This window comes from Coturnix japonica, chromosome 2 (assembly GCF_001577835.2).
Source record: "Coturnix japonica isolate 7356 chromosome 2, Coturnix japonica 2.1, whole genome shotgun sequence".
In the NCBI taxonomy this organism is placed as follows: domain Eukaryota; kingdom Metazoa; phylum Chordata; class Aves; order Galliformes; family Phasianidae; genus Coturnix; species Coturnix japonica.
This window is the reverse complement of record NC_029517.1, coordinates 75,441,418-75,453,849: the sequence shown is the minus strand read 5'-3', so window position 1 is coordinate 75,453,849 and position 12,432 is coordinate 75,441,418. Positions and strand designations below refer to the sequence as shown.

Here is a 12,432-nt window from a genome sequence, read left to right as displayed (position 1 = left end):
TCACTAGCAACAGGATCCCAGCCTTATGCAGAATGGACACCTTGCTGTTGCTGTGATTTACCATCACTGCCAAGATGGGACACAATGGGATTTTGACAGTTAAGAATCCATGCTGGTTACAGAACAGCAAGGCACCAAAATTCGTGAGCAACAGCGTGAAACAAAAGGACAGATACGTGCTAGGTTTGGGTGCGCAAAGGTCAGATGACACGGCAGGAGGATGCATCACGTACTCTGGTTAGTGACTCAGCCAGCCAACGCTCGGCACGGCGCAATGCCGGGAAGGAGAGAGCCCGCCGCGGAAGCGACGGGCAGGGAGCGGGCCGTGCTGAGGTAAGCAGCTCCTGCCAACAACACCCCCAGTCCCCGCCTGGATCTTCCCGCCTGGTCGCAGACGCGCCTCTCCCAGTTCTCCGTCCTGTCCCGTCCCGTCCCGTCCCGTCCCCTCCCCTCTCTGCAGCGCGCGGAAGCAGCAGCACGACTGTTAAAACCGTTACAGCTCCCACTTTCGAACTGATTCAAACTCAGCAGCACTGAGACGCGAGGCCCCTCCCCGCTCCCGTCGGACCCCTCGCCTCCCTCCCCTCCCCAGTCCCCGTGAGGCGGCGGCCGGAGCACCTCAAACTCCAGACCCGCTGCCCGCTCAGCTACACGGACGGGCAAAGAGGGCACAAAACCGCCAGCCCGGGCGGCAGCGCGAGAACAAAGAGCTCCCCCACCCCTCCTTCCCGCCAGCACGTGGGGCACGGACCCCGCCCCTCTCCCCGCCCCTCTCCGCCCCTGATTGGCTCGGGGCGCTCCGTCCGCGTCCGTCCAATCGGGGCGGCGCTCGGCTCTCGCCAATGAACGTGTTACCGATTGGGCCACTGTATTTGGCGCTCGGTCCGGGAGGGTGAATCCGGCAGCCGGAGGCAGGAGGGAAGAAGAGTCGGGGAGCGAAGCGGCTGTGGTGGCGGTGGCACGAGATTGGAGCGAGGGGACGGGTGAGCTGGACGGCAGCGGCAGCAGCACCACAACCACCGTACGGGCTGCGGGCCGGGAGCAGTTATTTATAACCGACTCCCTTTGTTATGGGGGGTGGGGAGGCAGACAGGGAGGGCGCGACCGCCTCGGTCCCGAGCAGCGCGCCGCGTCGCGCTTGAAGGAACGGGATGGGGTGGGGGGCGGCAGCGAGATTCGCGCCCGCTCTGCAGCCGTTGACAGCGGAGGGAGCGGCGCGGAGCCGACGGTGCCTTTTGTCTGAGTTGGCTCTGTCCATCCTGGCCGCGCCGCGCTCGGCGGAGCGGAGCCTTGGGCGGGGGGGGCGACTGGCGCCGTGCGGGAGAAAGAGCGGGTAGGAGCCGGCTGTTTCCTCTCCTCCCCGTTCCTGCCGGCCTCCTGTGGTGGCGGCTGCCTCTGGCACGGTTTCGCTGAGGGGTCGGCGGGGGGATCCGTGTGTTAAACGTACGCAAGGTGAGGTCTCGGTGAGTCCGAAACGCGAAGACAAGTCCGTTCTGTCCGCCTCAGCCCCCTCCGAGAGAGAAGCACGGTGCAGAAGTTGTTACGCGGCGGTAGCCCCCGCCCTGGGGTGCGAGTAGGTCCGCGGCAGCCCCATGTGCCCGCGGTGTCCCGGAAGCGGAGCGTTCCCACTCTCGCCCTCGCACGTTGCCGTCCCGCCGGCCAGTCTGCGACGGGGCTCTCCAGCCCCCGGCGAGTTTCACGGGCACCGAGTGCGGGAGAGCGGGGACGGCGCGGGAGTCAATCTGTCCGGCCAACTTCCTCGTCGGGAAGGGCGCTGCTCGGCTAACCGGCCCTCCAGAGTTCGGAGGGAGCTGGAACTGCTGAGTTGGAGACCTAATGTCGCAAAGCGCGGGTGTGTGGGGCGATCTCTGAAATCGGCATGTTTGGGGAGGTGTGAAAGGGACGGAGTTGTGCTGGAGCAACAGGCGTGTGTGTGATCAGACAAAGGTGATGAAATCAATGTATTGTAGCGCAACGCATGTGTATCTGGTGTTAAGTACGAACATCCAAAAATTATTAGGAATGGGCAGAAAGAAAAGCAGTCTCAGCATAATGTAGCAAAAATGGTATAATGAACCTGTACCTGGCTCAAGATACTTTTTCAAAGTTATGAAACAGTATATTTCATTGGAACTAGGGCCTTGGTTTTTTTCTCTGTTTGGTTTTTTGGTTTTGTTTTTGTTTGGTCTGTTTATTTGTTGCAGGATAGGTTTGTCTTTGTGCAAGTCGAGCAATTGCAGATCCAACCGTTCAGTACTTCAGCGAGACTTTACTGGTATTTTTAGTACACGATAAACTTCTAAACGGAGATTTCCTCATATACAAGTCCTTTCTCTCTTTTTCTCTTTTTCCTCTTTCCCCCTACCCCACCCCCCTTTTTTTCCATTATTTTTTAATTTATTATTATTATTTTTAGGGCTTGGCACATTCCGGTTCTTTGTGACTTGTAAAAATTAAAAGGTCATTCTTTGTTTGTCCCCAGTGTCTGTATCAAATTGAGAGTTCAGGGAATGTTTAATTGTGATAACAATAACGCATCTTCAGAAGGGTGAGTATTACTTGTCCACAGTGTATGGTAGCTATCCTTGCTTTATATTAGATCATAATAATATAGATAAGGCTTACAGTGTCTTTCAGAAAACACGGTTCTAGTACTTTAGGAGGTATTATTCAAAAGTTTTATGCAATAAAATACTTTTTTAGACATTCTAAAATATTACTCTGAAAGTGACATACACTGAAAATACTTATTGGCAGAAGAACATTAAAAGTCTTTGCTCAGTTTAAAATCAGATAAAGCAATAGTCTATAAGCTTAGGCTGGAGACTAGAAATTCAAAATTTTTTGCTTTCCACATGGTATTTTCTTCTACCTAGAATTTTCAATGAGTTGAAATATCGTGGGTGACTTTGTTGGAAATATGCCTTCTAATGGGTTTATATTTGTTCTATGATATGGCATTTGTAGGTGAGATGTAAATGTACTTCAGCTTATCTACAAGGAAACTTTGGCTTAGCAAGTAGGGAATTCTTGTAGTACATTAGTGAGTGTACTAATTGTATATATGGAGAGTGCAAACTAACTGCTGCTTTCTGTGAATCAACATACGTCAGAATGAGCTGCATGTCACATACGCCAACAGTGTACACAGAAGCTGGTGCGTTTCAGAGATCCTCTGAAAACTAGTCTAAAAAACAGACAAAACCTCTCCTTGTCACCATTCATTCACAAGAACTTTCTGCCTCTTTAGATATATACATCATATATACATTTTATTAACTTCACAGCTGTATTGTTAAAGTTGAAGAACAATTTTAAAAGACGATGTTATCTTCATTTGATGAAACAGGGAAAGTTGATTTTCAAAATGGCTGTAATACTGACAGAAGGCAAATTTAACAGAGGCTTGCCCTGTGTTGTGCTTGAACAAAAGTATTGTGGAAAACTTTAGTGATGGCTGTAATCTGCATGTTATGCTCTCCAGTTAGTTATGATTCATTGTAGCTGACTTTGAAGCATGTGAAATTTTAGGGGGGAATAACATTTTCCTCAGCAAGGATGCTGAGAATCTTAGGATCAAGACTTGTCAGTTTTTGCTAAACAAGAAAAATTCAGAAGTTTACTGAAACAAGTAGATCTTTATGGAGTTATGTGTCCAAGGAAAATTCAGGTGACCAGAGTTAAAAATATAAAATAAAAAATTGAGAAAATGAACCTTGTGCTAGAATATAATTCTTGATAACTTTGTGAGGTGTTTGCTTACTTGAGGAAAAACTAAGACTGCTCCTAAGGAAAGCTGTCAGATAGTAATGAGAGGATTATTTTTAATTTTAATGATTATATTGCAACGAACCTTGCAATTGGATCATAGCGTGAAGGTGGAGAGTGCTGCCAGTCTCACTGAAATGGCATCTGAAGACAGCAGCTGTGTTTGTGTCTCCAAGTGTATTTATGTATGTATCTGTATGTTTAGCATCTATGTGTATGGCTAGTGCAAATATACTGGTATGGCTAAATCAGTCTTTAAAAGGATGACTTATCCGGTGGCATCATAGTTCAGGTGATAATTTCAGTTAAGCCTTTATGTTTGGGGAAAGGAAGATGAGACAGAAAAGCCTCATATGAAATAGATGCAAAACAGGGAGAGACCTTTTTGGGGAACAATGAAGATGTTCATTCAACTTAGCTGATTACTTTGGTTTGTTTTTTAAGTATATGCCATGATTTTTGTTGAGTTAAAGGTTAAAAGGAAAACAAAAAAGAATGGGATATTTGATGTGTTCTAACAGATATCAGCTAAAGACTTTGGCATGTACTACTATTTGTGAGGTAGAAGTAAAGAGTGAAATTTATTGGAAGAGGAAGTAGATTCTGATGAGACACAAACAAAAAGCAGTGACATTTTCTAAAAACACAGTGGTAGAAATGCAATTTTCTATAACAGACAATAGCAGGCAGTTTGATTGTTACAGGCTTGTTTTTGTCTGTACATCTAGATTTCCGTTAACTGTGGACAAGTTCTGGATCCTCAGTGAAAGTGAAAAAGCTGCTTCCAAAACTGGAGTAGATAGCTTGAATTAACTAAACTGAGGTAGAGGCAACTCTTTGGAAAAAGAAAAAAGAAGAAAAAAAAAGTGAAAATTCAGTACTATATGCAAATGATAATTTTACATTTTAAACTTAATTATTAAAAACAACAGAAAGAAAGGGATGTTTAAATATATCGCTAATTATTTAACTATAGGCTTTTGAATTTATTACCACTTCAAAAAGCAAAACCATGAGAGATAAAGATGTGTTTTAGATATTCTTTCTGTGTCCATAAAAATATGGAAAAAAACCAAAAAACTCAACACCAGAAAATAATTAGATTGTTGTGTATCAGGACCTTATTTAGGCTATCTGGCTGAAATGTGCAGAGTGTTTCAGTGATTGTACCTATCAGGTCAGTGGGTGAAGAACACTATCTTCTTGGTAAGATTTACAATGCTTACTGTGCTCCATTTAATCGTAAAATCAACAGTGCTTATAATGGTCATCTCACCTTTGGAAATCTAGTTATTTACTATGTCCTAAATGTGGATAAAAGTACCTATGGAATGATATGAGTGGATCAGTGCAGTATTAGCAATTGCTTGAAAATGTGGTACAGTATTTCTAAAACTTCTGATTTGGCTATATAAAATTAACAAATGATTGAACGTACTGTCATAATTCTGTATGCAAGTAAAGACTTCTTAGGTGTGCTATTGTAAGGAGTATTTCAGAACTGTTTTGGTTTTGTGTATATAGTACCTGCTTAAATGATGTTGTATGTAAACACAGCAGTCCATATCTTGGGCTTTCTATGGTGTGTTTTTGTGTTTTAAATCAACAGGAAAAAAAAAATCTTTGAGGGTCTGTTTAATTTATACTTCGTTAATTTAGAGCTGGCTCTATTACCTTTGTCATTTTACATTGCATCTTTTTTTTTTTTTTTTTTTTCTTTTCTCTCATTCAACCTTTTATATGGTTGGTTTCTTCTACCGTGCATTCAGCTTTTTACAGCCTATGTGTTCAGTTTAAATCTCAAAGCCATCAAACAAAATTTAAAGAGATAAAGTAGTTGAAAGGAAGGAAACTCAGATGTTAATATTTAAAAAAAAGATGTAATACCTCCTATTTCACAGTGTTGGCTCACGGTGTCCAAAGAAGATGTTGGTGTTATGGCAGTAGAAGTTGAACCTTCCTGGCAGTATTCCATTACGTTTTGTTGCTGTGTGACAGATGGTAGCAGAGGGGCAGTCTGACAAAATGGCATCTGACATGAAAATGCGTATGAATCAAAGGTGTATGATTGAATTCCTCCATGCAGAAAAGTTGCACTCACTGACATTCACAGATGCTTACTGAACATTTTGGAGACCAAGCAGTGGACATGAGCGCATTGAGGCAGTGGGTGGTAAATTTAAGCAAAACTTAATGTAAACTTCTGATGGATTAATCATCATATATGTACTTTATGGGAATGCTGTATGCCATATCCAGTTATTTTGGGGATTTCAAAATGTGAGGTGATTAAATTACTCTCTTGGTTGCTTTCATTGCTTTAAGCTTATTTAGGGGCTTTTTTAGACAATTTACTAAATGTACTGAATACAAACTTACCTACAACATTTACATACTTCCCTACAGAGAATTCTGTATGAACTTCATACATGGAAATGTAACAATCATTTTGAAATTTTGAGCTCTTTGCTTATGCAGAAAAAGAAGTATGCTGTAGCTGTTGAACCACTTAACTGTTGTGTGGCAGAGATTTTCTAGTATGGTGTGTTGTTTGTGTGTGTGGATTGAACCAAAGAACTCTTAGATATTTTAGAGTTTAAAAAATAAAAAAGGTGTGTCAACAAAACAAGTTAGGGTGGAATAGTCACTGTACTTCATTTATACCCTAAATTATTTTGCTTGCGTAGACATGCCTTATGTGATGCAAATACTATTTCTTCTGCCAGATTTATCCAGGATATCAAAAAGCTTTACATTTTAAGATATGGAGGTGTTAAACAACAAAGTCTATGGATGAGTGTGAGTGGAGAAATGTGGTGGTGTGCATTTGTAGAACTAAAAGTTTGTCTGAAACTTTACTGTATTCAGACGAATAGCTAAACTTGGTCTTGTGCAAGAGATGTGGCATAGTTTTAATAGTGACCTGTAAAGAACATCATCATAATCAGGTCCAAGACTTTGCTGTTCTGCTGTTTGGAATTTAAAGTGTTTTTTTGCTTCAGAGCTTTTAGGCATGAATGAGACTATTTAAAAGCATTATTCATGCAAATATTCAGATAAACAAATAAATAGTTGGATTACCTGCTGTGTGGTGTGTTGCTGATGTTGCCCAAACTGAAGTAAGTTTTCAGTTAGAGCCGATTTTGGTTTCATCTTTAATGTAAATTCCTTTGTGATAATTTCCTGTTTTCTGCTCACCCTTCTCTTTATGTCCCCAAATGGCTAAGTACAGATACTTGTCATTTTTATTTCCAAAACAGTATTCTTCTGAAAGTGTCAAATGTTCTAGAATAAAATAATAATGGTGGAAATTTAGGAACTTTAACACTGAAGTGATTACTTCTTACATGACATTTGATAATTACACTTTGTTTTTATTTGCTTGTTTCTCTGTTGCTGAAACTGTCAGGATACAGAGAAAGAAGATTTTTTTTTTTTTTGAAGGGCAGCTTTAAAAGCCGTAGGTTTACATAGACAAGTGGATTCAGCAATCTAATGAATAATCTTATATAAAAGACTGCTTCTGAAGTAGTTCTTTTTATTCTGTATTGGTGCACAACATCAGAGGTAGATGTTGGTGGTAGATATTAAACTAATATTTCTTCTTTTTAAAAAAATACAGATTATCGATTATCTTTTTTGTTCTTTCTTTTCTTTTTTTTTTTCTTTTTTTTTTTTCTTAATAAATCTCTTAGAAGTATCCACATCATTGTTTCTTGGTTAGTGACTTGTAAATGGAGGACTCCTGTAAAGTGAGATTATATAAATGTAGATCCAAACGTAGTGTACTGCTGGTCAGATTTCACAAACTAATGCCCTTCTTTATGATTGGTAGAAAATGTGAAATAATCTTGATTTCAGGTACAGTTTTGTTCTTGGGTTTTATTCAAGTACTTCATGTTCATTCATGGTTACAATGATGGTAGAAACCCCTGAAAAGATAAAGTATAAACACACTTTAATAATAATTAGGTGGAGAAAATGATTGAAGAAAATGTGATTGCTAGGATTGTCTTGTTTCCTTCCTGTCTTGATTTACTCTGAGTTGAGCATTTCAACTTATAAGGTAATGAATTTTAGTATGATTTGAGTACAGTCGGAGAATTATCTGCGGTCTTAGGTGTTTAGCACTCTGGGGAGTTGAGAATTCAATCTGTAAGGCCATTGTTTCACAGTGTGGTTAGATGGTGACAGTGGGTGTGAGTGCCTCACTTTTCTTCAGCACAGAGGACCCTCCACCCCTCTCCCTCCCTCCCCCTGCTGCAGAAGTGCTGATGCCATCAGGAGAGAAATGATAGCACAGATACACTAAGTGGCAGGTAAATGTTTCTTATTGTAGGTAGCAGTGCTGGCAGAATGTCATGGTCACATCAAAAAGTCCATGCCTCTGCTTCTTTTGTCTGGGATAAAGTTTGATCAATGAGAAACAGTGTTTGAAGAGATCCATCTAAATATGAAAAACGGGCTAGAAAGGAAGATTAATTAAAGATGTATGTGCACCAAGCAAGCATGTGGATGGAAAACAGGGATTGCTCCAGAATTGGGACACTGGATCCCAGCAAGATCAAGGGGTGCAATATAAAGCAGCGTACATAATTAAGTGAAAGAGCTGGAACAGAGAGCAAGTGTGTTTGGATGTTGTGTTGACTGACATGGTTTAGTGAGAACTATTGGTTCAGAGGATGGTTGGGCTGGGTGATCCTGTGGGTCTTTGGCAATCTTGGTGGTTCTATGTCAGTGAGTCTTCTGAATTGCAACTAACTGCAGTGTTCAGGGGCATACTGCTATATTTGATAAGTTTGCATGTTTTTCATGACTTTGTTTGACTTCAAACTTATGGAAAAACATTCTGTAATGTTTCATAATTCTGGGGCATTTGCTGATCTTTGAATCCATTGCGGAAAGCATAAATTACTTAGTTATATTGGAGCAATCTCACATTTGATTCATGTTTGCTATTTGTATCAAGAATGACTGTCAGGAGTATATACAGAATGATGCTGTCAGCCATAGGAGGGCTAAAATCAGCCATTCAAAGAAAATGATCACACTGATGAGCTCATTTACAAGTTCTTATCTATGCTATTGTGAGTTAGTAAACATTCCAACTAATCTTATTTTGAAGATACTTTAAATAAAAACCAAAAAAAAAGGTCCTTAATGTTATTTATTTAGTTCAGCATATGATTATGGGATGTATGGACTAGGACACAAAATTTAACAGCATGAAGAGATGAGTAAACAGTGGGCTGTCATTCCTTACAGGAGAATGTCATTGAATTGGTTTAAGTATATTGTGAAACTCTTAGCTCAATGATAGCTGTTCATATAATTGTAAGAAAAAAAGGTTATGTGCAGTTTTTTTTTTCCTGTCTGATGACTGGATCAAGATAACATGTGATGGCTTCCAAAAGAGTGATTCTGCCACAAAGTGGTGATTTTATTTATTTTTTAAAAATATATTTTGAAAGAGGGATGAGATAAAGAAGATTGTTTCTAACAAAGAAATTTGAAAAAGTGAGGCACTGGTCTAACAAGGAAGAGTAATTAACTTCAAAACTTGAAATTAAATGTAAAACTGTTCATTTTTGAAAAACTGTTGTAGCTGCATTCTCAAAACTACAGAATGTTTCTAAAGATGAAAAGATTGATAAATGCAGCAGAAAGAAGCTAATGACTAGCTTAAGACTGAATGCAATAGGACTAGAAAGATTCTGGAACTAAACGCAGAAAAATCAGTTGCTGACAAGGTGAGAATAAGCTGGATGAGTAATTCCTTCTAGGTAATTATAAGGGGGTGGAACATTTTTTGAAGTAGTGAAGAAAAATGTGATTTGGACTTAAAATACTTGGTTAAAAAACATAGGGAAAAAAAAAAAGTGAAGTATCTTGAATATTCTAAAGTATCAGTTGGGATCTGTCAACCCAAGGGGCTACTGAGATAGTGAGAGCTGATTGTCTGGATACATTAATTCAGACAGTGAACAATTGTTTCTTGAAGAGCTTGTGAAGTTACTACTTTGTTATGTTCTAATTTACGGAAAAGTGGTCTGGAAGTCGAAGGAAAGGCATCTTAGAGCTGGCCTTCTTTGAGAGTTTTCCTGTGAGCTCTTATCCCAGGTAAGGGGTAAGCTCTTCCTTCTTTACTACCTAATTATGACCACTACCCTTCTTGGGAGATCTGAGAATGAGTCAGTGGTAGCTATGTCCTCTGCCTTATACAAGACAAAATGTGCATCTTGAAAACTAATTACTTAGAAGTAGTTCAACAGATTAACTCATTTGATTGTGCAAAGTCTTGAGAGGAAAAACAAGATTACATGGTGTGAAAGTGGATGTTATATGTGGTATGGAGGTGTTCTAATCTAATGCAGGAAGATGCTCTAGCAGATTGCTGATATTCACGAGAGCAGCTTTACTTTGTCCCCATACTCCTGGTTACCCTAGTTTTTCCCTTCCAGTTTGGGTGCTAATTAGGCCAGCATGAATAATTTCAACTTTTTGGTCCAATTAGGAAACTGTATTTTGAGAGAAGAATAAGTCTGACTTAGTTTAACTGATGACTGCATTCAAATTTACCATATTTGCCATGTAAACTCTGTCTGTCTTGCATTAGGGCTGATGCAAAATGTTTTGGTAAGCTGGGGTAGTCAGGCATAAAGGGAGAGTGAGAGAGAATATTCTGAGAGTTGGATACTTACATGCAGGCAGATATTTCCTTCTCAGTTTAAGGTTATGGTGCTGGTATATCTCAAACTGTTGTTCTTGTCCTTACATTTTTACATTAAGTTTATTGAACTTAATGATTTTTATTTTTTATTTATTTATTTATTTATTTATTTTTGGTGATAGCTTGTCTAATGGTTTCCATCTCTTAAGCAGTTTACATTCTTGCAGAATGTGGAAGTTAGAGTTGGTCATGAAGGTTACTAATCCACTTTACTCACAGCCACTGATTCCAAAGAATGATGAAGTGAAGCTGTTGAGAGTTAGGTGCATAGCCTAGATTCATGGATTAATCTACTTTTTTATTGCACTCTTTTTCATAGTATCTAAGAGGTTAAGTCTTACCATTCTGCTGACATTTATTTGGCCAAAGAATGGTACAGCTGGCATGGGTGGCTTCATAAATGTTTCCTGTTTCTAGCTGGTAAGAGTAATTTTAATGTACTGGTACCGTGACAGAGAGATGATGTGTCTTGATGGACATCCCTGTTGAAAGCAGGGCTTGCCTGAACTCCTGCCCTCTTCAGTTTCAGTTCTTTGCCTCTTGTTTCTGCTTCAGTCTTGCTCTCTTCCCTTTGTGTTGATTCAAGTATTTCTGTGGCAAGCCTGTTTGCAGAATTGATTTTGTTGAAAATCTCTGTTTAAAAATGAAATATGTTTATGGGCTGCTCAGACAGATTTCTTTCCTGACCTAGTTTGATTAATAGACTCATGAGCACTTAAGCTCTCACAAGAAAGGAGGTTGAGCAGAGATGGAGATGCGATGTAGGGCCTCTGATACTGGGGATATATGTTTTTCTAGGTGAAACTGATGCCAAACAGTGTCTGAAGATAACTTTATAAAAGCAGATAATGTTAGACATGTCTTACATGAAGTATTCTCAGTGATGCTGAACTTTAGCACAGAAAACAGCATGAAGTATGTTTTAAAGCATAGACATAAGTTTCTTGGTAAAAAAAAAAAAAAAAAGTTAAAAAAAAAAAGTGAGCTGCACTTAAAATACTGTCTTTCTATAATATAGAAGAAAAAACACTGCAGTGTATTTTCAGCTATCACCGTGACTAATTCTATGAGGAGTGTATGTGATGTATTTGGATACTGTTAATAAACTGTGCTAATTGCTAATTTTTCTGTTGTACTTGCTGAAGAGATTTTTGTTGGTGTGGATTAGTGTCTGAAGTACACTAGGTGGCAGTAGTCTTGAGAGTATTTTTCTTTACATGGAAATGAGTGTGCATGTTTACTTAGATTTGAAAGAGATTTTTTTTTTTTTTCTTCAGAAAACCTAAAAAGTAGAGTGATAAGCAACTGCAGAAGTTCTGTTCATAGCACAGGTGTGAAGGCTGTTCATGTGCTAGGAGTGTTTTGTCCCGTCGCCCTCTTCACTTGCATAACTTAACATGGGAGCTGTTGGCAACTCTGAAACGGCAGCACTGAACACGTTTTCTTGCTTTGTCCAAGAGTAAGAATGTTTCTTGACCATTGGTTTTTCATCAATCTGTGCACTGTTGGTGAAATATTGGAATAAATGAAGGAGACAAATACTTGCCCTGCAGATTATAGCAGTAATTTATTGATACTTTTAAATTTTTATTTATTTTATTATTTTTATTTATTTTATTATTTTTATTCATGTTTATTATTTTTTAATTATTTATTATTTTATTATTATTATTTTTAAATCTGGCATTATGCATGTATTTTGCTGATGGTTTATTTTCATGTGCTTGAGAATTGTAATAGGAGTCTATTGGAAACTGCTTGCCTTTCGAATAGACTCATTAAAAAGTATTCTTCATTTAGAGTGTGTGAAATAAAATACTAAGAAGTACATTTGCAAGGGTTTGAAGTAATAAGGTTTGGTTAACATAGCTGATAACATAGCTGCAATTAATCATTTGGCAGTACTTAAATGTTGTTACTTAGTACTGTATCAA

The 12,432-nt window shown here is 39.5% G+C and overlaps 1 protein-coding gene across 7 annotated transcripts in view; it reads left to right on the top strand.

Moving 5' to 3' along the window:
* Window positions 1-223: 223 nt before the first annotated feature.
* The window catches only part of EZH2 (enhancer of zeste 2 polycomb repressive complex 2 subunit), a 41,729-nt gene continuing 29,520 nt past the window's right edge, over window positions 224-12,432 (top strand). For 4 of the 7 annotated variants that reach the window (XM_015854932.2, XM_015854936.2, XM_015854931.2 and 1 more), the window contains exon 1: window positions 224-333. In XM_015854932.2, coding sequence (XP_015710418.2) covers window positions 275-333 — 59 coding nt within the window. In that variant the 5' untranslated portion in view covers window positions 224-274. Of the gene's footprint in view, window positions 334-809; window positions 1,022-12,432 lie in introns of those variants that run through there. The other 3 variants (XM_015854930.2, XM_015854934.2, XM_015854935.2) reach the window with 3 other exon arrangements.